Source organism: Lissotriton helveticus, chromosome 12 (assembly GCF_964261635.1).
Source record: "Lissotriton helveticus chromosome 12, aLisHel1.1, whole genome shotgun sequence".
In the NCBI taxonomy this organism is placed as follows: Eukaryota; Metazoa; Chordata; class Amphibia; order Caudata; family Salamandridae; genus Lissotriton; species Lissotriton helveticus.
In genome coordinates, this window is record NC_136073.1 from 673,296,677 (window position 1) to 673,322,866 (window position 26,190).

Genomic DNA, 26,190 nt, shown 5'->3' on the forward strand with positions numbered 1-26,190 from the left:
TCTAAATCCAAGATTCAGAAATGTCAGGTGTTGTATTTCAGGGGGATGTAGCAACACTTTTCCCTGTCAACCTATTGCCAATTCAATTTATTTATTATTATGTTTGGCTCTGGTTAAGGGCCACATAAAATTCAGAACAAATACAAACAGGAAAAATAAAATACATCACACATACAAAACTGATTTCATCCATAGAATCGATGACATGAGGGCACAAAGTCAGACCTCTCCAAATTGCCTTAATAAATAGCTAAAAAACCTTTAAAAAAATTAAAAATATAGAAGCAAAACATTTCATTTGGGGGACAGTATAGAAATCGTAGAAAAGCATTAACATCATAGATACCCAATTGGAGACATATCGATTTTAACCATTTAAAACGCAATGGACGAAGTGCAGGGCAGATTAACATAACATGGATACAATTCTGAGTACTCAAGCTACAGAAGTTACACGTGGGAGAGGTTCCGTGCCATTTAGAAAGAAGTGAATTTAAGGGCAATAAATCGTATCGTAGCAAAAACCATAATCGACGAATACCATGGGGTAAATTCCATGTGGCATAAGGTTGGGCCAACTTCATAGTATAGGAATTAAGGAGAAGATTACTACCCCCTTTCCCTTGTATTGTGTTCCTATCCATTTGATAGCAAAGTTCCCACGATGCCTGTTTTAACACAAGTTTTAGCTGTGACGATGAATACAGGAATAACACACTTTCATCTAACTTTAAAAGTGACACAGCTCTTCTGAAATTCCTTACCAAACGTGAGAACTCGTTAAAGTTGCCCAACAATTCCTTTTTAAGAAGGGCCCTCATCGTCCCTGATTCGGCTCTAGCCAAGCAGGCCACCCATCTTACCAGGGCACATAGTCCCTGAACCCAGCTGCTCCTAAGGCCGAAATCCAGCCTACATGCTGCCAAAGAGCAGGAGGTATTAAAGCTGTATAGGGATCTTAGGAGTTTCCCCTCAATTTTATTACAAAACTCCCAATGCTTCAACTCTAAAAGTTCTATACCATACAGTATCGTAGGAGGAATCTTAGCCCTAAACACTTCCAGAAGACAAACGAAGTGTCTCTTTCCAGTAGCGGCATAAAGGGAATTTAAGCCTTTGCCGTGGGCAAGTGCTTTACGTGAGCAGTGCTCGATATGGGGCCTCTCACTCAGATTGGCGGCAATAATTTTACCCAAAAAAGTGTAGGTTTTAACAACCTCTAGTTTTTGGCCACCAATAAACCATCCAAAATTTACAGAACGGCATTTCTTTTTTCCAGCAATACACATGATCTTGCTTTTAGATATATTAATCTTCATACAGTGTGCATCCGCACAAACGTGTAAGGCTTGCAGCCGATTAGCAAGACCTTTGGGAGTTAGATCTAAAACAAGAATGTCGTCAGCGTACATGAGACAAGAAATCGGGGTCCCACCTACCACCGGAGCAATACCCACACACGCTGATAGATGAGCTGGAAGGTCTGCAGTGTATAGTGAGAACAATAGAGGTGCCAGGAGACAGCCTTGTTTAAGGCCATTCTGGGAGGGAATCTTGTGTGAAAGTCCCCTCTCACCCCCCTGGAGAACACTGCACCATGTTTCAGAATGAAGAGCTCGTAACAGCTCTAGTAGATATAATGGTAAACCAAGGGCGGCCAGTTTTCTCCACAGCGTTCGACGATCGACTTTATCGAACGCTGTGGAGAAATCAATAAACGCTGCGAACACCACTCCTCCTCTTACACGTGAATATTTATCAGTGATCACATGGAGGGTTGTGAGATTGTCCAATGTACCGTGTTCCTTACGGAAACCAGTCTGTTCACATGGTAGAATATTATTCTCCTCGACCCAATTCTCAAGCAAGCCCAAAATACATTTAGCAAAGACCTTTCCAACTGAGTCTAGGAGATCGATCAAACGGTAGTTCATGGGACAATCCCTAGATCCCTTCTTAAAAATAGGGATCAATATACTTCCCTTCCAGGAGGCTGGGACAGTTTTAGTAACAAAGCAGGATTTAAACACTGGGTAAAGAATCTTGCTCCAGAGTAAAGGTTCCTGCTTTAAAACCGTCATGGGAAGTTCGTCAGGTCCCATTGCGCCCGACAAATGCATATTCTTTATGGCCATTTCTATTGTTTTCACAGTTGGATAGTCGATCGGATCCTCAGATAGGAGTTCAGGTGCACTATCTAAAGCCGTGTCTTCGTTCCCTGCATACAGCTTCCTAACATAGGAGGACCATACCTCTTCAGAGATGGGTATAGGAAGAGGACTGCTTCTGGTACCACAGCCCCTCCCGACTATGGACCAGAATTCTCTAGTTTTGCCATGCACAATTGCCTCCCGCAAGTTTATCCATACTAAGTCTTCCTTCTCCTTTTTTAGACTCCTTCTTAATCTGGTTCTCCTTCTTTTTAACCTCGATATTTCCTTAGCTAGTTCCCCTGATCTTCCTATAAATTGCATTCGCACTAATTTATTTATTTCCTTATTCAGGATGCGCAATGCACTGGGGACAAAAGGCTTTTTTCCAGGACCACTGACCTTTTTTCCATCTAGAGTGATCTTTCTCACAAATTTTTCGAAATTAGCAATTTCGGAACCACACCAGCTATTTAATTCTAGTATAGTTTTGCATAAAATATCATGTACACCTCTTATTGAAGTGCTGTTCCAACAGCACCTACCCGAAGATCCCTGGAAGGTGACCTCATTGTTACCAAGCGACCAGGACTCAGTGGGTGGAGGTTTAAAAGAAAGCGTTATGGAAACTATACTGTGATCACTGAAAGAGGTGGGAGCCATCATTAAGTCCTGAACATAAGGGAAAATGTCAAAGTCAGAGATCACATAGTCAAGGATAGAGGAGCTGAATGGGGACTTATGAGTAAATTTCGCAGGCACATCAGAGGGAAATCTCCCATTTAAGATAAGCCCCTCAACAGCAGATAGTTCCTCCAGGAGAATCTTCCCTCTTTTGTTTGTTATTATTTTATCGGGGAAAATCGATTGTGGGATGAAATAAGCCTCTTCTTTGGGTATATTTCTAAATAAGTTTGAGCTAGCGTTCGAGATTTTACAATTCAAATCTCCAACTAGAATAACATCAGGTGGAGAAGAAACATTCTTAATCTGTCCAATATACTGAAATACCTGCTTCAATAAAATATTATAACACTCTTCAGGGGGGACATACACATTAATAATTACAACGCCCGATTTATTTGGAAAATTTGGGAGATTCGAAATTCTTATGGCTTGGAAGAGATTACTAGAATCAATGTAATGCGAAAATCTCCAGCACAGTTTATTAGTTAACAAGCAAACTATTCCCCCTTTAGCATGACCTTTCCTAGAAGGGGCGGCAGGAGCTTCCAACACATAGTATTCCTTCCCTCCATAGATATTATCAATGCACCATGTTTCTTGGATGCAGATCACACTTGCTCCTAGAGAGAATAAAAAATCAAGCTTCTCGGGGCTACTGTGTATCCCGGCTGCGTTCCAAGAGATTATTTTTAATTGATTATTAAAGATGATGGAATAATTTGGAATTATCTGTGCTCTTAGTTGCGAGAGCACCATGCAGCCAATTCCATCGGTGAATCTCATCTAATGGTGCGGAGTTCTGGATTGGTGGAAGAAGCAGTGCTTTAGAGACTGACCGTTTCCCCTTTGAAACCCAGATCTTTAGATCCTCAAACGGAGAGGATGCCCTATCTAACTTGTCGCTCTTACGGGTCATCCCGTGGGGAGAAAGGGTCACATCAGAACTGAAAATATGCAAAACATCAATACCTCTGCATTGAAAACTCTCCACTTGCTGTAATATCAGATTAACAATGAATTTAGAGTAAAATTTGACTCTTATACTGGTTACACTATCTTCACCAAGCAGAGACACTAACTCAATATCCCTTGATTGAATAAGGTGAAGACTTTCCTGATCACTAAGACATTTAAGCAACCATGATCTATTTAGAGGCAAATTTACATCAAATAGAGGAACAAAGTCCAAAACAAAAGTGTCCACATAGTTCATTGATTTTTTTGCCTGGGGGGCATGAAGCGGGCCTATATCAGCCCTGACCGTTGGGGCAAAAGAGGGAGCCAGAGGATTAAGGTCCCCCAGTGCCACCGTGGTAGTGCTCCCTGTCTCAACCACCTGCGGGGTAATCGGGTCATGACCACCCTTCTGGGACAAATCTTCTAAAGGCAAAGGCAAAGTATTACCATTAGTCTCTAGGCCTAAGTGTACATGATAGGATTCACTTGCCATTTTGATGATCCCCAAGTTGGAATTAATGGCGTTCTCCTCGTTGTTAATTGAAACAATAGAGTCTTGAAAGATTATCCGCCTTTGTCTTTTCTTCCTGTATTTACGTAAAGGTTTCCTTTTTTTCCCTTTGTCGTTTCTGTGTTTCCGGCTTTTTTTGGTGATTACTTGATCATCATCATCTTGTAGTTCTATTTTACCGGTTTTGAAAATCGGGAATAATTCCTGGGCTGAACTTAATACACCAGACTGCATTTCTTCTTCAATTTCAAAGTCGGAGTTTTTTACACAGTTGTTTGCCACAGAGACTGACGTAGCCGTAAAGTTATTTTCTTGAACCAAAGCTGACGGTTTTATATCAAGCTTCTCCGAGGGTACTTTTGTGTTCCCCGTTGCCTGGTTAGTATCAGTCACATTCCAGGAAGCACTCCTCACTTCCGGCGCCTTGTGCAGCATTGCATTCAATATTTTAGTGACTGAATCTAAGATACAGTCCGAGCTGCCCACAAATTTGCCCAAAAGACATAGTATGGAGGAGAGCAGATTTTCAAGGGCAATCAAAGACTCCGATATTGGTTTTTCGCCAGTAGCAAGAGGAGGACAGATACCTGATAGATGAAGCTCAGGAGACATAGAAACATTTAACAGCGCGGACATATCCTGCACATTTATGGAAGGAGTACTGCTATACAACAATAGACCAGATGGAGTCGCACCCACTAACGGCTTAGAAATTTCAGAGGGTTTTGGACTTCCTGCGCTCACATAACGGCCACAAAGTTCGACAACAACGCACACAACTGCAAGGAACTCTTCAACATCGTGAAAGAGCTCTCCAACCCCAACGCCGGAAACAACGACATCACCCCATCGCAAGACCTCTGCAACTCCCTCGCCTCCTACTTCCACAACAAGATCGCGGACATACACAACAGCTTCAGCATCCAACCGACGCACGTCACAACCGCAGCAACGCCACCCACCACCACCCTCCGCGCCTGGACCCCGATCAACACCGAAGACACCATCTGCACGATGAACTCCATCCACTCCGGATCTCCAACCGACCCCTGCCCTCACCACGTCTTCAACAAGGCCGACGTCGTCATCGCACCCCACCTGCGGGACATTATCAACACCTCCTTCGACACCGCCACCTTCCCGGAGAGCTGGAAGCACGCCGAACTCAGCGCTCTACTCAAGAAACCTACAGCGGACCCCACCGAACTCAAGAATAACCGTCCCATCTCGCTCCTCCCGTTCCCGGCCAAAGTCATCGAAAAGACCGTCAACAAACAGCTGGCCGCCTTCCTCGAGACGAATGGATCCCTCGACCCCTCACAGTCTGGCTTCCGAGCCAACCACAGCACGGAGACCGCCCACATCGCCGCCACCGATGACACCCGAACCCTGATGGACAACGGAGAAACAGCGGCCCTCATCCTCCTGGACCTCTCCGCGGCATTGGACACTGTCTGCCACCGCACCCTAGTACAGCGCCTTGGCAACATCGGAATCCAGGAGAAGGCACTGGAATGGATCACCTCCTTCCTCGACGGAAGAACACAGAGAGTCCGCCTACCACCGTACAAGTCAGAGGCCACCGAAGTCATCTGCGGCGTCCCTCAAGGATCCTCGTTTAGTCCCACCCTCTTCAACGTCTACATGAGCCCCCTCGCGGCCATCGCACGCCAACATAACCTCAACATAATCTCCTACGCCGACGACACCCAACTGATCCTCTCCCTGACCAACGACCCCGCCGCCGCCAGAGCCAACCTGCACGAAGGGATGAAGGACGTAGCCGAGTGGATGACGACCAGCCGCCTGAAACTGAACTCAGACAAGACGGAGGTCCTCATCCTGGGCTCCTCGCCCTCCGCCTGGGACGACTCCTGGTGGCCCCCCGCCCTGGGCACCGCACCCAAACCGACGGACCACGCACGCAACCTGGGCTTCATCCTGGACTCCTCCCTCTCCATGACCAGACAAGTCAACGCCGTCTCCTCGTCATGCTTCAACATCCTGCGCATGCTACGGAAGATCTTCTGGTGGATCCCCACCGAGACCAGGAAGACTGTCACCCAGGCCCTCGTCACCAGCCGACTGGACTACGGCAACGCCCTCTACGCCGGAACCACTGCCAAGCTCCAGAAGAGACTCCAGCGGATCCAGAACGCCTCAGCCAGACTCATCCTCGACATCCCACGAAACAGCCACATCTCCGGGCACCTGAGAGACCTGCACTGGCTCCCCGTCAACAAAAGAATCACCTTCCGCCTCCTCACCCACGCACACAAAGCCCTACACGACCAAGGACCGAGCTACCTCAACAACCGAATCAACTTCTACACCCCCAAGCGACACCTCAGATCAACCAGCCACGCCCTCGCCGCCGTCCCCCGCATCCGAAGAGCGACAACAGGAGGAAGGTCCTTCTCCTACCTGGCCGCCAAGACCTGGAACTCCCTCCCGACTGACCTACGCCTGACCCAGAACCACCTCTCCTTCAGGAAGAAGCTTAAGACCTGGCTGTTCGAGCAGTAAAGGCACCCCCCCTCCTAGCGCCTTGAGACCCTACGGGTGAGTAGTGCGCTCTACAAATGTATTGATTGATTGATTGATTGATTGATTGAGGTCAATGGATGACAGCGAAAGATCTCCCTCTGACCTGACACGTACATTACGAGCCTGTGGCGCCGGAGAGTTGTTGGTATGTTTTCCTTCCATAGAGTGCACAAAAGACCCAATAGGACCATTATCAATAACAAGAGCAGGGCTATTCCCTGCAATAATTTCTATGTGAAATGGGTCTATCAATGTTGGGGGAGACACCATATTATCAACCGCTTGAGATGGACCCGCCTGCAAAATAGGTAGGAGACCATCATTTGCATCCACAGCTGCTTTCTTATCCACAGCTTTTTCCCAAAGGTCGAAGAGCTGACACTGTCCCTTTAGCGAGTAGTTAATCACAGATTTATTTCTTAAGGGATTAGATTTTGTTTTTGCACAGGTCCTTCCCCCCACTAATCTCCCAGAGCGGAGTTTCTTAGTCATCCTCAAGTGTTTCCAAAAGGATTGACGCCGTAAAAAAGAGAAAAACAAAAAATAAAAAAGGGTATGTCCAGTAATGTTATAATAATAGAAATATGTATAAATGAGCTATAAAAATGGATATGGAAAAGGAAAAGTGGAGAGGCGGGAACAGTCGGCCCGCAGACAAGGTCTATGGAAACATGAAAGTACGCTTTGCCTTCTCAACTGTCACGTCGATATCCACCGGTATGCTAGTACTTATATAAATGTAAATAACCGGGCCCAGCCCAGCCTACCTCAGCCACCGAGGGCCACAGAGGGCCCGCCCTTTGCCCGGGCTTCGCCCGGCTCGCTCCGCACTCGCTCACGCGAGGCGGGGGTCTCACTGCATTTGTAGCGCCTCCAGGCGCATGAATGACGATATCCTGGCTGCGCCGCCGCTGGGGGTGGTGGGAATGCGAGTCCTCCGCTCGGCGACCGCAAGAGAAGCAAAAGCGGCAGCGGGAGGACTCGTAAGGCACAGCAGCAGGTCAGCGGGCAGGACAACACGACCTCTGGGCAAAATTCAATTAATGTTTATGAGCGTCACCTATTGCCATAATCTAGATGGGTACATTATTTTCAGAATCATTTTCTTTATTTAAAAAAATGAAAAGGAAACATACATCTCACCCTCAAACTTTGCTCATAATTTACACACTTTGGAACATTTCACAAGCTAAGGGCAAGGTCCCTGGGCACAACTAAGTTCCTGCTAATGTAAGCAAATCAGAGCAGCTCATATGACCACCAGTGATACAGAGTTGCTAATGTCACATGTCATGGAGAAATACCAGCAACCTGGTGAAAAGCTTCAATTGTTATAATTTACAGAAAATGATGTTACCTTGGACTCTACAAATTATAGACAATTAATTTGCTTGAATTCATGGAAAATATTGCCACTAAAATGATTCTTACTAGGGGTCAAGGGAGATTTGATAACAAATGTCTCCCAATTCACCAAGTTTAAATAAGAAACAATACTGGTAGAGGCAAGCTAAGTTTTCTATTGTAACAAAATACAGACTGTCAATTAAACCGAGTATTTATGTCCCATGACCTCAGACTTTAGAACAATAAAATAACATGGGTTTTATTATACATTGTGTTTATGCTATGGAAGTTTGTACGTGTTTTTATCATTCTTGTATAGTCTTCATCTATATTCTTGCTGATGTTTTGTTTAGCAATAGTATATATAGGCTGTACTGAAAATAAGAGCGTTATTATTATATTGTGTCTTGACATATACAATGCTCATGAACATTTAGGGAAGTGGAAGCTCTTAGGCACAAACAAGCTCCAAAATACAGCATGAGCAAGTGAGGAATGGACCTTCTTTGCAACAAAAATCATTGATGATTTTACTAAAACACGAGGGTTGGTATTCTTCATCTAGGTCACTGTATGACCAAATGAACTTTTTTACTTTATTTTTATATGTGCTAAAAAATCACCTTTGGTCTTCTCTATATCAGTCATGGTGTAACCCAATGAAAATCATCTGTTTTTTGCACTGCATTCAGCCTTTCTGCTGCTTTTAAGCCCTGTAAGTAACAGATACTACTAGTACCCTAGGAATTAACTCAATTTATTGACCACAGGCTGATGGAAGGTGGAGTCTGCTGATTTCATGTAAGCTGTGCTTTTAAATGCCTATAAATATCTTACCACAGAACCAACTATCCTTCTGCTTTAGCCTGATTCCGCTCTTCTTCCCACTTTTCATAATATTTACATTTTGTGCACTTACTTGTAATATGTTGGAAATTAAGCGGTTAGATCCAAAACAAGTTCTGGTGAATTTTTCATAGGTGGCTGGTTGTCTCATACCTGGCTTCCTATTCAGGGACATAAGGCCCAGTGGCACAACTGAAAATATGGCATTCTCTCCCTCTCCGCTTCCTGCTGGTAATCTCTGACCAAAATTTGTGGAGGCCCATTCAACTGCATCAACAACAAAACCGTATTTACTCAGTCCAACATTCTCCTCTTCAAGAGTTACTGTTTTTTGTAAGGTAGCACTGGATCTGTATCTGCCTCTTTATGAATACCTTTATAAAACTTAATCTCTAATCGTGTGTAAAGTAATTTAAAGCCTACAGAGAGAGCATGATGCAACAACTACCTTCAGCGTGCTAGTATAAAACTAACATACACATTTCAGGAATTTGACATTAGGTTCAGGTTTTATGGTGTTAGATATGGTTCAAAGAGTTTTGCAAGAAACAATTTATCAAGTTGATAGCTTTAAAGAAAAGGTCCACTACATTAAAAAACAAAGAAATTAATATATATATATATATATATATATATATATATAGGGTATTCACAGATGTTCTACTGAATTATGGTGCACAGTGAGTCCCCAAAATGAGATTGAGGAGTATTACTTTCTTCAACAGGGCAACCCAATACAAATTCAGAATCCAAAGTGCACAAACAAACTGCTTTGTGGCCAAGGGCCAGTCAAGCCTGCCTCCTAAATTCACTGGAGAAATACTACCACACCAAGAAAATCCTTGTCTTGTGGAGGACTGTGGGTGTAAACTAATACATGCAATACAACAAACTCAAATGCAAAACCGAACTATGCCTTTGCGCTGATACATAAAATCATTTGATTGCGTGCATTTTTAGCCACACTCTCTTACAGCTATCCCTGCATGAAAAAGACAACTCATACCATAAAGAAAACAAAAATAAAGACTTACCACGGGTAGCATATGCTAGATATGAATTGGAGACTGCAATCAGGTTACCATAATAGTACTTCTGCTCCCAATCATATTTGGCAACTGGCTGTATTTTTACCTGCCCAAAGGAAGCAGAAAACACCAAATAAATGTAGAAACAAAACTGGGGGAAAACTGACGAAATAAGCATAATTCAACAAGGACATTCATGCAGCCTTGCAATAAACGGCCATAGGAGTTAACCACTGACTATGCCAGTGTAGACTTGAGTGTCAAACGTTTTGTGCAGCAAACAGAAGATAGCTTTAACTAGTTTACTCGTTGTGCACAGGTTCAGTATTCGAATACCATCTTTTGAGTACAATAACATCGTATGGGCATGGGTCTGTGCTGCATTTATTGGAACTCGTTATTGTGTTACCAGAACAGTGGGCAATTTTTATGACTGAGTGCAAACAAACCAGAAATATAAAACATCGAATTATTAGTATTTCCGAATTCGGGCTAGCTGTGATCCAAGTAAAATGCTGTGGCAGGTAAAATCCACCAAAGACTGGGCTGCATGTTCACCAATAGATGCCCAAAAGGAGGAAGTACAAATTAACGGACCGCTCACATTGGTGTTGCTACTGGCCAGAAAAGTTCTGGATTGATCCGAGAGATGCGTTGGAGACTATTGCCTCACAAGTGACCCTCGATGTTTCCTTCTAAACATCTGCATAGAGAATGTGTCTTTTTAAGGTAAACAGCACAGCATTTGCTCTAGTAGAATGAGGATCACATCTCTAAGCAGTCTGAATTGCTCTTGGGTTGCAAACCTTTAAAATGCCAAAGACTATATACCAAGCATGTTGGCTTTATTACCTGATGAGAAACTACTTTATGTCACATACTCTAAGAGACTGCTGTAATTTGTCCATTTCTGGTGTCAGAGCTCAACAGACATCCGGGTTGTGTAAATTTCCTTAACTGCAGAGCATATGCTTAAGCTGAAAGAGTGAAAGAATAATGTTCTGTTAGGAATTTGTAAAGGTATCCTCCAAAGGAGAGCCTGCTTGCTATGGAAGACAGTTTAAAGAGACCCTCTAGATGGCCACTGAAAAAGCAGTCTTCCCAGTGAATAGGTCACTATGACAACAGGCCACTGGCTAAAATGGTTTATTCTTGAGCAAGACCAAAACTGGATTCAATTCCCATGTATAGATATTATTCTTAATAGGAAGAGGAACCATAAGAACTTTATGAAGTGCAGTGTGCAATTGCTTTATTTTGTCAAGTGAACAGTTAAGAATACGTATACAGGTAAGACAATGGCTAACAGAAAATACTTAAGAGAAATTGTCTTACTTCCTGTACAAGCAAAACAATTAAATTAAATAAATCATCATCCGAGGCGAACATCTCAACAAGATGAAATAAGTATTCAACTCAGGCTGGCAGAGTTGTTTTTGTGAGTTGATTAAATGCATAAGCATATGAATGCAAACACTGACAAGGTTAATGCAGAGGACACCATTCATTCATATGAGGAGTCTGTGCAACCCTCAATGAAAGAAGTATGGTCTTTGCTAAACTTAAAGATCAGCATGGGAGAAAAAGATACAAATAATATTCAGATTCTGGAGAAGACTGGGATGATGATGGATCAGCCCATTCATGTCCTCTGACTTTCGAATCCACCTTTTCTCCTTCCCAAAGGTGTCCCGATGGCAGCTATGCAGAAGACTACAACTCTTCTCCCTCACACCAGGGCTATGCAGTAAGAGGCACCGTGTATTCTGAAAGGAGTAGATTTCAGTGTGACTAGCTGCGAGGTGGTATAGGTTGTAGAGCAGCGGTGTTCTCCTCAAAGTTCAAAGCTTACCCCTGTGTTTCTGATGCCCAGGCGATGAGTTTGAGGTGCACCTAGCAACTACAGCAGTCAGGCATGTGGCAACAGGGAGGCCCTAAATTGGAGATAACTTAGTGAGGTAATGTCTGCAGTGCCTCTCTTCACATCCCCTGAGACGGGGATGTTTTTTTTAATAACTATACCTGCAAGGCTTAAAAAGCCATTAAAACCATCAAAACAATCTTTATTGAGGGAAAGGATAAAATCGGCGAATGCCAATCTGACGAGCACTCAGGGGATACCTCTGGAGAAACTGGACACTACCACTATTTCGACGATGACAGAATTCACATATTCTAGCCCAATCAAAATTGGGACAGTGTCTCGGACACCCGAGGAGCATGCAAGGCATCTCCAGCGACCCCCAGAATACCATTAAGTGCGGAGTCTATTTCGGCAGCAAGAGCAATAACTGTTTTACAACAAGAGCAAGCTCCAGTAGAGACCTCAACATCAGTGGGCTAATTTAAAAGAGCCTAAGTAGAGGATAGGCCCCTAATGGAATCAGTAGAATGCAGTAGAATGACTGAGGTCTATCCATCATTTCAGGCTAATAAAATAGCCGTAAAATCAGGAAACAGCAGCCAGAATGAAAATGTACTGATTGAAATGCTTACCTGTAAATCAAAAAGCTTAGAACCTCAGCCACAAGAAACCCCAATAGAAATAGCACAAAAACAGAGAAAAGGTCAATCAATTGTCACGACATATGAGTAAAACTATGTACAACTGGGGTATAGATCTTCAATTTTTGAGGCATCTAGTCGCTATGCTAGAGGAAGTATTGAAGGAGGTTAAAGTCAGAAAGAAATGGCAGACGAAATAAAAGAACGTCTGGATAGTGTGAGTGGGCAGCTAATGCATTTATCTTCTAGAGTACAGGACATGAAGCGGCGTGTGAGAATAAATTGCATTCTTCAGGTGTATCAAAAAATAAACTTCAGAATGAGGAACCATGGCTTAAAGATAAACAAGAGCAGATGGAGAACCATGCAAGGCACTAATCTACGTATAACAGGACCCTCTGGAATCAAGATGGCAATGTTAATGCTGCTTCTCTGGTACAAGCAATAATAAGAACATATGTAATGCTAGAGCATAGGCAGGATTAGACCATCAAGCGAGCCCACCGAGTTCTGGCACAGATCTCTACCCATGCCAATTACCTCAGGACTAAGTTGGTGAATTCTGCTGAATAAAGGGTAAAAGAGATGATTCTTGCTTGAGCCATTAAGGAGAAATCATTTGCTACACAAAATAATTTTGCCTTTTGTATCTTTTCAGATAAGACCGCAGAAACTGCTCAAAGACACAGAGTTTAAAAACATGGTCTCACATCAGGCATGCAGGTCTCGGTAGTCCAACTTTCTAGACTAGATTGGACATTGGGGGAGAATCGCTGGAAGTGGTAAAAGTATACAAATTTGGGGCGAATATTTACTCAATCATTACAAAACTCTCCCCATCTGCAGATCATCAGTCGAAAAGCAGACGTTCATGTTGGAGCGCTCCAGCGCTTATATTCCTCCTCAGGACAAAGGCATTTTCTTCCACTAGTACAGGTTTACAGTTCTAAATTCCCTCCAATTTTATCATATGCTTTGGAATATATTTATTTTATTTTTATTTGCAGAGATTTATATAGTGCTGGCTAGACACGGAGGTATCGGCGCGCTTTACATGAGGATCAGCGTGTTACAAGTTACAAAAATTACGACAGTTACTAGAACAAAGTGAAACATAGGAAAAACAAACAGTGATACACAGTAAAACATGGTTTACTACAGCAAAGTAAAGCATAAGTTACTGGAGTACACGATACAACACTGGCATCAAGTACAAATTAAGGAAGGGAAAATTCTCCCCAAAATGATCAAGGTCCATCAAGCCGTCCCCCGCACAAGCATTACGTCTAGAATTTTCCTTAGTCAGCTCCAATGCCCGAGCCATCACTAACATCTTAAGATGGGCTTATAATCTCTTACATTCACACCCAGGTACCTTAAGATCATTACTAAAAATTGAGACGTTCGAGCAGGAATCAACAACGTACATTTTTAGCCAAAATCGGACTACTGTTTTTAAAGTATCAAACTGCACAATTGCACTTTTGAAATCATGGACAACTAAAGCTTTTTTTAAAACATCTAACGCCAAGGCTAAGTTTCGATTTGGACACCAAACATTGCTCCAAACTTCATCATTACGAACTTTATGATGCGTCAATTGAATATAAACAATTACAACATTATATTCATTTTACTCTAGGGCATGGAGTCCGGCGATGTATTATAGTTTTACGTCTTGGGATTCTCCCTTTTAATTCACTAACATCCAAATGGAACTATAAAGAAAATGTTACCAGTGAATGTGATTTATGTAAAGGAGGAGTCCAAGATCTAAAGCATGTTTTGTTTATTTGTCCGAATCCGATAGTAGTAGAGGCCAGAAAGCGCTATTTAAGATTAATTCAATTCAGATATAATAGTACATCATGTAAACACAAAACACCTGAGCACACCAATATCATTATTTATGTAATCCAAAGGAAAAAAAAACAAACGTATAGGTATTTCTCCAATCAGTCTAACAGTGTCTCAACACCCTGTGATACATTTTTGAGTTCACAAATTGTATAGAAGTAGGTTTCATGTTTTTAACCATAAGGGATTTTGCATGCCAATAGCAGATTGAAAAATGTTTTAATAAGACAGACATTGACACACTGTCTGTTAGACATTTATAAACATCTTCCTTGCAGCCTTGAAAAAGCCCTGTGGGCGAACGCGCGTCGGCTGCTGTGGTGCTATTTGTGAATTGTGAAAATTAAAAGCAGACATCAACACAGAAGACTTGATTGGACTACTTTACTTCTTTCTTTGTGACATTACGGATCCTTAGTATACAGGGTGTTGAGACACTGTTAGACTGATTGGAGAAATACCTATACGTTTGGGTTTTTTTTCCGTTTTTTTTGGATTACAGAAATAATGATATTGGTGTGCTCAGGTGTTTTGTGTTTACATGTGTGACCTGGGTTCGGCTGAATCCAAGGACTGATTGACACTTTGGTGGGTAGGTGTCACACACCTTCGGAGCACCCCGGCCTGAGTTGCGTTCGATAGCAATAGATTTTCTATCAAAACAGGAATAACATTTAGATGTGCGGATCAATATAGGCAAACCCACATCTTGTGTTATACATAATAGTACATCAGTGCAGAGTTTGATTTTCTTGTTTAAATCTCCACCAGATGAATTTGCCTGTCACAATCTGTTTTAAATTCTTTAAATAATTTTTAAATTTGTATTAAAAAATGTATTGTACATCGATACATTTTAAATGTTTTATCAGAAAATGTGTTGTTCTCAGTAGAGAACTAAATCAAATAAACAAACAAAATGAAACTAGAAGTACTGTACAAGGGAGAATTTAAAATGTTTAATTTGGTAGAAGAGACCGCTATGTTTTTGAAATGCAGAGGTCGATTTTGATGTTGTTTTTGAAGAGACCGATATGTTTTTGAAAACCATAGGTTGATTTCGATGTACTTTAACAATAATCTTAAGGACAAAAGGAATTACAGTAACAAAGGGGGGGGGGGGGGTAGTGTGGAGGTGAAACAGGAGGTTCAGCAGACATGATGCCATATTGCTTTGGACAGAGCGGGAATGGGAGGAGAGGGGCCTACCACCACAGCATGCATGCAAGTTGAGGAGTGTATGAAAAGGAGGTTTGAGTTAATCAATTGAGTTTTTTGCCCAGGTTATTTAAGCACATGCAGTATGCAATTTGGAGGTGGGCAGATTGCTGGTTTGAACAAATTATGTAGGTTTACACAATATGCACATTTGAAAGATGAACTATATACCAGGAGCTTGTGCTAGGCCCCCACTCTTAGGCTGGCCGAATACTAGGAAGGCATGCTTGAAGTCTAAAGGAAAACAATCACTGCTTTTCTATCTTTGCCATTTTTGTACATAAGCGTTGTTTGCACAGTTTGTTAAGCAAAGTTGGCACATGTGATCTGGACTTTTTTTATGATTACAAATATGCTGGGACTGGAATAGATAAAAGCTGGTGGAACGATCAAGGAATGAGGAGAGATACTGAGGGTCCATACGATAAGTGGAGGATCCAACTTCACTTGGTCTCGATCACTCCTAATACAGAGAGCCGAAGATAATGTAGAGGAATATTAAATGAAGTATGTATGAAGAGAAGAGGAATCCGGGTCTGACAGATACTTTGAGAATTATCTTGTTTATTATTACTGGGGTAAATAACAGAAAGAAATTACACGCCATGAAGGTTTGGGTTAGGGGGCACAATCGGCAGCTGTGCTGTTACAAGAGATTCACATAGCATCAGCTAATTTGGCTAGATTTTCGATGTTTAAGAAATGTGCAGGGTTTATGGAATTTTCAGTAGTATGAGCTGCACATAGAGGTGTTGCTATATTTATAGCAAAATACTTGATGTCGAAACACAGAGAGAGATACAGATGATCGCTTGTGCTGGGTAAACTGCTCTATTGCCTCTGTGCGGCTTACTCTGGTTAGTTTCTATGCTTCTGTTTTGGACAACCCAGGACTTATATCAACCTAGTCCAGTCTTAGCAGGCGGTCCTGGGAGAATTAAAATCTGAGGCAATTTTAATTTCTTACAAAATCTAGAAATTGATACTACATTAAGTAATAAAAGGCAACACCAGCCTAAGACAGCTAAAATCCTATGGTATATTCAGAAGGACCGGCTGCCAATAGGCCCATGGAGAAATGCTTTCCAAGAAAAAGAAAGTACATCTCCATTTCTGCCAAATTTAAAACCGCTACACACATTGATTTCTTTTCAGCATCAGCTGGTCTGGCCTTTGAATAATTGGTAACTCTGCCTAACAGGTTCTCAGACCATTCGGCTCTTGAGTTAGGTAGTTCAGGAGGTAGGAGAAATCGGAAACCTAGCAGATGGATTAGTAATAAGATATATCTTAATGATAGAGATTGGGTACACATATTTAGAGAGGAAGTACAAGAATTTATAATGATAAATCAAGAAACGGGCCCGCAAAATATAGCTTGGGGTGCTATGAAAACATCTCTATGCGTAAAAATAGCTAAAGACATACCGGTAAATAAACCAACAAAAGAATAAAAGCTGGAGCTCGAAAAGAGGCTCAGAAATGAATATTAGAAATTCCTGTTATATCATACAGAGGGGAGGAGAAAGGTGTTTGAAAAAGCTAAACTTGCACTGAGTGAATATCATTATTAGGTAGAGGGCTATGTAATAACGCTACCAATATGCAAAAGGCACACAAGTAAAGTAATTATGCAAGAAGATTTATGGTCTGGCATGCATGGAAGTTAATATCTAAAAGCATTATCTGTACTTTGTTGTGAAGAGACAGGACAAATCAATGTGATTTCTTTTTAGAACATTATAATCAGATTAACAATGATACCCAAACAGTTGATAGGAATGCATTGGTCAAATTCCAAGGCGATTGTCGATGACTACACTCCCTGAGGAAGATAGATGCAACATGGTTAACCCTTTTATCATGGAGGAGCTGGAAGAGGATATCAGCAATTTACCGAACAGTAAGGTATGCGGCCCAGATGGCTTTTCCATGTGAATTTTGTAAAACATTTTGAGATATACTACATATATATATTTGCTGCAATTAGATAATTTTATTCTATACGGGGGTCCACTACTACCCTCTTTTAATGCTGGTAATGTAGTAAGCTTTTGAAAAAAGGTAAAGAGCATCCAAACTCATATCACCCCATAACATTGTTAAACACAGATTTGAAAATTATTATGAAACTGTTGGCAAACTCGTTCAATGAGGTGGCTTTTAAGTAGATTCACAGAGATCTGAATGGTTTTATCCCCGGTTGTCAACTATCAACCAACAGAAACTACTTAACAGAGACTCTTGATATAATTTCCGTTAAACAAATCCCCGCCATTATATTTTTGTTGGATGCCAAGAAGTATTTCGGCCTTGGGGCCTGGGAGACCATTTTTTGCATCCTAGAGAGGTTCAGGCTTCCTCCACAGATCAAGAGGCTTATACAAAATATGTATAAAAAATGTGGAGGAAAAGTTGATTCTTAATACAAGAGAGGCAGGGATGTTGAAAGTTTAACGAGGACAAGAAAGAGCGGTCTCTTGTCCCCAGTCATGTCTGGCTTTTTCATTCAGTCATTGACTATAGCCTTTCAAAGAGAAGAGATCATCCAGCCACCTGTGCAACAGCTAAAAATAAACTAAGCGCATGATATAATGCTGATCTTAGATACAAAGAAGAAAACATAAGAGTTTTTTTACATGTTCAATTGGCAGGCAGAGGATCATTTAAATGATATGAAGGTTTAAGTGAAGTTATCATTTTGAATAGTTCAGTCTCATCTGGTAGTGAAAAGAAGTTCCACATCGCATTGTTTTTCGGAGTATATTCCATATAGCCAGAAAGAGGGGAACTTACCATGGGTAATAATATCGAGGAAGTGGGCTGGGTCTGCAAATGTGTGTTTGGTAAGGTGAGTTGTAGCTCTAGTTAAACTTTTCTTCTCTTTTTTTCTGAAGTGTGTAGAGAACTCCTCATCACTAGGGAATGAGTCCTTAAGGATAGAGTGCAGGTTAGTTGAGTGGTTTGCTTGCTGTTTGATCATTTTAAAGAGTTTTTTTCTGTCTGTTTTTAGCATGGTCTAGTTGTGAATAAAAGTAATTGGCTTTGGTACAACAGATGTGTTTGTTGTACGCACTTCTTGGTCATCCTCAACTGCTTGATGTTTGCTGTGGAAAGAGAGTTTCTCCATGATCTCTCTGCCACCCTTAGTTTGTGTCTTTCCCCATTAAGGGAGCAGTTAAACCAGGGATTGGAGTGCTTGTTGGGAATACTTTAGAGCTGTTCTAGAGCAATTCAGTCAAGCAAATGGCATCTCTATGGTCTTAAAGAAGCAATCAAATGCATACATTGTATTGTATTGTAATTGCATTTATATAGCGTTTACTACCCCGGACGAGGCGTCGAAGCGCTTTTTCGGCGGGTAGCACACTACTCCGGGACCCATAGAGGGTTAGTGTTGAATTAGTATAGTGAAACATGCAAGTACATTTTAAGTGGTGGATAGGTTAGTCAGTTATTTGGATTTGGAATGATAGCAGAAGGATAGAGGAGGACAAAGGTTTGTATTTATTTATCGCTCGCTTGTTGACGCATGCTATTCAGGAAGCCTATAAATGATTAGTGGTGAATTAATATGGTGAAATGTGAGGTAATTTCAGTGGTGGATATTAGTATGTTACTTGGAGTGAGAAGGATAGCGAATGTATAAAAGAGGAAGAAAGATTTGCATTCATATAGCACTTGTGTTTCAGCCTACGATTTAAGGCTTCCTAATGACAGAGCAGGGACCTGGGTCACCTAAACTCTTAGGGGGTTTTGTTATACTAAAACCGACGGTGTCAGCGTTTGCTTTATTGGCCTTAAAAGATGTAACAATCTATGAAAGATCTGGAACACGCCAGACCTTCTGTTGTTACTTTTTACACCACGTGTTCTGGTGCACAGGTAGACAGGGACACAAAAGTCACCACCTTTCCTGGTGCAGTAGCAGGAGCGATCCCAGACGTCAGCTGGTGGTGAAAAAGTCGAAGTACCCGTGACATAGCGGTCCTCAGTTAAGACATCGATTTGATGTGAGATTTAGTTACTACCGTTTCAAGGAAAGAAGTGGAGACAGGGAATAAGTTATCTTTGTTCATTGTTCAACTGAGATTGATGCTGGGTTCTCCAAGCGGGTTGGAGGGAATAGTTAAGATCCTGAATGATGCAGGTGATGAATTATTACGGGAGGAGTTATAAGATAATAGAAGGTGGTGAATGTCAGCCTATGTTAAATGGTCAGTAATCCTATGGGGCCCGGATAGGTGGTTGGGATGTGGCCGTGATTTCGGTGTAGGCTCGCCGAGTTTACCATGGACGAAGATCTATTTCGGTTGTGTTTAGCCATTGCGGGAAGGCAAGGTTGGTAGGGCTAAGGGGTGGTATTTAGGTTCCAGAGTTTCTCCAACTTCATGGAGCAGTGTAACAGGTTCTGAAGGCCCCCTTTCACTGAAGATCATGCTGGAGGTCTGCCTGCTTATCATCAATGGAAGGTGTGTTTAAAGGGAAGGTGGATGGTCTAGGGGAAGACAGTGCATGAGCGTCTTTAGAGGAGGGAGTGGTGGTATGCAATATTCATTACTCAGCGGTAAGGTGGCAACTATTAAGCGACAGGAAGGGAGAGGTGGCTAGTGAGCACTACATTAGGAGGAGGAGAGAGGAGGAGGAGAGAGGGAGAGGGGTAGGAAGAGGAGTCCGCTTGGATTCAGCAATAGGCCGATTATGCATAAAGGTAGAAGAAGCCCTGGGTTGGGGCACGAGGTGGATGAGTGAAGGGTCCATTGGGGTGGAGGAGGGTGGAGGAGAGAGGAGGATGACGTGGGGGATGAAGTATGAGTTTTTAATACAGAGGAGAGAATTTGATTTGGCGAAGTAGACAGTACAGTACTGCCTAAAGAATTTTTGAATCTCAAAGATTTTAGCAAACTGTTCAAGATTACAGTCAGCTGCTTGAATAAGGATGTCCCCATTGTTGTATATGGATATTTGCGAGATCCCCTTGAAGTCTGGGGAGGTTATTATAGTTATTTGGAAACTGTGAGGAGTTTTCCTTAAAGGTTTGGATCGGAGCAAGGAGTTTAGGAATTTTCTCCATTTAGCTCTTCTCTTAGTGAAGACGATTAGGTTGTTAACCACAACATCTTTTGAAGTGCAAAAGTATGAATCAGAGATGAGCGTTTCTGGGTGCTGCTTGAGAAAATTATGAATGAAGTTCTTAGCAACGTTTTTGGATAGGTTAGTGGGGTAAACAATTTTAAATGCATTATGGCCCACCTGTGACAGTAGGTTACTGTACGGGCAGGTATTATTTGGAGCCATGTTGGAATAGGAGGCAAGGGGTGCGAGATGCGTATAGTTTTAACTTTAAGGACTAAATGTAAAGAGGATTATTATAGGCATGCCTAATCAGTTAGTGTGTGTATATAAAAGAAACACCAATATGCATTTTAGAAGAAAGTTAAGCAACCAGCTGGTGCGACAAAAGAATTAAACTGAAAGTCATGCTTCAGACCTCCGTGTTGTATGTAAAACCTAGAGCCAATTTTTAAGTGTAGAGAGAAACAATAAGCAAGGGTTTCACGTAAGCAATAGAGAAACACATTCATGGCTGACTGGCTTCATTGTAAAACATTTTTAAAAATAATTAAGAATCGGGATTTATCAGCAAATGACACTGTTCCCACATGGCGTAAACTGAAGATGGAAGACAAATATACCACTCTTTTGTATCCCTGAAAAAAGGCAATGTAGCACTTACAGTGTAGTGGCACACCTTTCTGCCAAGTAACTGGAACTGCATTATCAGATCATTTACTAGTTCTGAAACCTCCCACAAATATTGACCAAATTACCCTCATTCTACTATGTAGAATTCCTAGGTACCTCTATATTAAGGGTCTACCCAACTCTATTAGTGCACCTCAATCATGACCAATTATACCTCTGGGTGTTCCTGGCTACCCTGTTACTTATAGCACCAAAGCACCTGCATACAATATTTTCTATTGCAGCACTTTGCTTTATCCTCCACACCTGCTCCACTCTCCTTTCATTAATCCTGCTGTTAACTCGCTACAATATCCTGCCCAGCCCTCTCATTTGTAATATATTTTGTCACTATTTGGCATTTCTTCCACATCTAAAGTGCTGTGGGGAATCTGCTCTTAAGTTACATAAGTACATTATATAAAAGAAAAGAAGAAAAGGTCCAGTAAATACTACCATGGGGGTTTCTCCAAATCTCAAGACATGCAACAAATGCCCAGGTGTCTCCGCAGTGGTGTCTCAAATTTTCTTATTTTTTATCATGAATGAGCAAACAACGTCAATACTCAAAGTTAAACAAAAGTATCCACAGCCCAATGCTGGTGCCTTGTTAGACACGAAGAAGCAATTGATCTGAGATCTTTTTTCCTTACCTTGTTGCTCCCTCTGGCCTTGCTGCTGATGCTGGAATCTTTACTTGCCACAATCTCCACATCTTTGGCCACGATCAGCACACAGGTGGAACTGTCATCTCCAGAGAGACAGCTGCAGGAAAGAAGGCATGATTACAATTGGAAGCGGCATAATTTAATCCTTTCCAGCAGCTGCGATGAGACTGTGGAACGCCATTCCAACCAATGAGCCTATCTTATGTAGCCTTCGAGAATGGGATGCATCAGTTCTTACTAGGTGGTACACTCAGGAAATAAAGGGTCTCCCAAAGTGACAATAATTTTACATTAACAAAAGACCAGCTTTATTCTCAGTTTATTGGTGCCCCTTGGGCAGTGTAACAGCAGTATGATCGCACATATTTTTAGTAAGTATGACTCTCTGTAGTTACTAACTTCATCATAACCTGGATGCTGGCTTGTTAGGGATGCCCTAGAAGGTATGAGCAGACAAATCAACATTGCCAAGAACACACCAAAAAGCTATGACTTACAAAAACAAGAGAGAGGAAGAGGCAGCACATAAAACACGAATACAAGTGTGGATAAATAATAAAGTAATTGTGGGATAGAGACCAATAAACTAGTGTCAGACAATCAACAAAGAATCCTTATGGCTTTATTTGAGAGAGTGGAAAGGAGTAAGGCAGGCATCATCAGAATATAGTAATCAAATTAGCCACTAAAAAACTTGGGACAAGGTATGATTAGAAAGCAAAAACACAAGATTATTTGCTACAATAAATATAACTGGTGCAGAGACCAAAAGGTAGAAATGGATTGTGTGAAATCTAGTATTATATAAAGGGACAGGTGGATGAGCATTAAAAGAAAAAAGACTCACCACAGAGGAATGTGACAGATGAATAGAAAACAAAGTGATGTGGAAAGAAAAGGTAACATAAAGAGCAAGGAAGGAAAGCAACAGAAGAAATTGGATGAACATAAAGCACCAATGTGTAGTTGAATATTAAAATGGACACAAATGCCATTCTGCTATACGATTTGTAATAGATATGGAGCACTTTGAGTGTACGACAAATATCCCGTCATCTTGGAAAAAAGAACCAATATCATCTCTTTCATATGGGCATGTGCTCTTGCTGCTAAGTATTTAGTTGGAAAAAATGAATTGTAACCAACTTCCATTTCTTAACTTTAGACACATGTTGGGACAGTCTGATGAGTCAAACTACAAAGGGTTAACAACAAAAGCAGCAGCATAGGCTTAACAAAATTAACAAAGAAGGGAGGTAGAGTAAACGAAGTAGGATTCTTACTCCACAAGCTAACATGTATAAACAAAAGGAATCCTACCAAAGGAGATGTGTTACCCAAGGGATATGGGAGCACTCCGTGTTTTTTAAAATTCCCCTCACACACCAAAAGGTCCCTTGGTGTCATGCTTCATCATCGGGGTCTTCGCACCCCTCTAACGGGATGCGGCGTGCTACGACCTACAACTACGCGGGAGCACTGATGAATGACTATGTGTGGTGTGTGTGGTGCATGTGATAAAGCAAATAAGTGAGTGGTGGTAGATAGTGACTGGTTTTAAAAAGTACCTGGCTCGTAGGTGAAGGAAAAAAATTTATTCAGGACCTCGGGCTGGCACTATTAAAAAGAAGTGAAGTGCGAGGTAACATCTGTCATGATAATGGACAGTACCTCATGTGTGCGTCGACATGTTTCGGAGCAAACGCTCCTTCTTCAGGACGGGAGCACAACTTCCCCACCTTACTCACGTTTTTCTTATTAATAACTCAAAAAATAATGTTAGTTAACAAAAAGTGATATTTTTAAGTGATAAAAAGGCTATAATGTGCCTACAGCGGTTTTTGCTCAGGATACATGCAATTGCATGACCTGAAAAAGAAAAAATAGAAATGGTCACCCAGGTTGTGGGTAAGTTCTACAGGTGCAGTCACCTGGAACAAACCATATAGCACAGTTTGCCCTGTAAAAGAAAAGACTTACAAAACACACAACACAAGGAACACACAAGACTGTCTGAATTATAATATCAGGGAAATGTAGGTCATACTTAATAGATATGGTTTGCTTGCTTCATGAGCTCACAGGGGCGTCTGGGGGTTAATTGCTATTTTGTGCAATCTGAGTGGAGAGATGAGCAGATGAAACAAGCATTGGAAATGCAATAGGTCTCGCATTAGAAAAGTTGGAGTTATTGGTCTTGTAAATGACATATTTTATTTATTTGTTGGTTTTTAAAATTGCTAAATTGATGGCTTTGTCATTTACAATGCCAATAGTTATAACTTTCGCGAATGTGACACCTATAGCATTTGGAATGCAACATGTTTTGTATTTACGTGACTTAGATGGCAGCTCTGGTCGTTAGGCCACATCTCTAGAGAGCAGGAGAGTGCAGTAGGGGAGAGAAGCACAGCAATGCAATAGGTCTCGCATTAGGAAAGTTTGAGCTACTGGTATTGTAAAGGACACATTTTTTATTTATGTGCTTGTTTTGAAAATAGCGAAATTAATAGCTTTGTTATTTACAATGCCAATAGTTTTATCTTTCGCAAATGTGACACCTATTGTAACACAATATGTGTTGTGAGGGTGAGTGAGGGTGAGGGTGAGGGGTTGAGGGTGAGGGGTTGAGGGTGGGTGAGGGTTGAGGGTGAGTGGTTGAGGGTGGGTGAGGGGTTGAGGGTGAGTGAGGGTGAGGGGTTGAGGGTGAGTGGGGGTTGAGGGTGAGTGAGGGTGAGTGAGGGTGAGTGAGGGTGAGTGAGGGTGAGTGAGGGTGAGGGAGGGTGAGTGAGGGTGAGTGAGGGTGAGGGGTTGAGGGTGAATGAGGGTGAATGAGAGGTGAGTGAAGGGTGAGGGTGAATGAGGGTGAGTGAGGGTGAGTGAGGGTGAGGGTGAGGGGTTGAGGGTGAATGAGGGTGAGTGAGGGTGAGTGAGGGTGAGTGAGGGGTGAGTGAGGGTGAGGGGTTGAGGGTGGGGAGGGTGAGGGGTTGAGGGTGGGTGAGGGGTTGAGGGTGAGGGTTGAGGGTGGGTGAGGGTGAGGGGTTGAGGGTGGGTGAGGGTGAGGGGTTGAGGGTGGGTGAGGGTGAGGGGTTGAGGGTGGGTGAGGGTGAGGGGGTGAGGGGTTGAGGGTGAGTGAGGGTGAGTGAGGGTGAGGGTGAGTGAGGGTGAGTGAGGGTGAGGGGTTGAGGGTGAATGAGGGTGAGTGAGGGTGAGGGGTTGAGGGTGAATGAGGGTGAGTGAGGGTGAGTGGTGAGGGTGAGGGTTGAGGGTGAATGAGGGTGAGTGGGAGTGAGGGTGAGGGGTTGAGGGTGAGTGAGGGTGAGGGGTTGAGGGTGAGTGAGGGTGAGGGTGAGTGAGGGTGAGTGAGTGAGGGTGAGGGTGAGGGTGAGGGGTTGAGGGTGAGTGAGGGTGAGGGTGAGGGGTTGAGGGTGAGTGAGGGTGGGTGAGGGTGAGTGAGGGTGAGTGAGGGTGAGGGTGAGTGAGGGTGAGTGAGGGTGAGGGTGAAGGGGTGAGGGTGAGGGGTTGAGGGTGAGGGGTTGAGGGTGAGGGGTTGAGGGTGAGGGGTTGAGGGTGAGGGGGTGAGGGGTTGAGGGTGGGGGGTTGAGGGTGGGGGGAGGGTGCGGGGTTGAGGGTGCGGGGTTGAGGGTGCGGGGCTTGAGGGTGCGGGGGTTGAGGGTGAGGGGTTGAGGGTGAGGGGGTTGAGGGTTGAGGGGTTGAGGGGTGAGGGGTTGAGAGTGAGGGGTGAGGGTGAGGGGTTGAGGGTGAGGGGGTGAGGGGGTGAGGGGTTGAGGGGGTGAGGGGTTGAGGGGGTGAGGGTGAGGGTGAGGGGGTGAGGGTGGGGGGTGAGGGTGAGGGGGTGAGGGTGAGGGTGAGGGGGTGAGGGTGAGGGGGTGAGGGTGAGTGAGGGGTTGAGGGTGCGGGTTGAGGGTGAGGGTTGAGGGTGGGGTGAGGGCGAGGGTGAGGGGGTGAGGGTGAGTGAGGGGTTGAGGGTGAGTGAGGGGTTGAGGGTGAGTGAGGGGGTGAGGGTGAGTGAGGGGTTGAGGGTGAGTGAGGAGTTGAGGGTGAGGGGTGAGGGGGTGAGGGGTTGAGGGTGAGGGGGTTGAGGGTGGGTTGAAGGGTTGAGG

At 42.9% G+C, this 26,190-nt stretch overlaps 1 protein-coding gene across 1 annotated transcript in view; it reads right to left on the minus strand.

The window, feature by feature from the left end:
- Positions 1-26,190, minus strand: part of EDC4 (enhancer of mRNA decapping 4) — a 734,765-nt gene that overhangs the window by 604,742 nt on the left and 103,833 nt on the right. Inside the window, exon 4 of the mRNA XM_078670461.1 lies at positions 10,080-10,179. Within this exon, the coding sequence (XP_078526587.1) occupies positions 10,080-10,179 (100 nt within the window). The remainder of the gene's footprint in view (positions 1-10,079; positions 10,180-26,190) is intronic.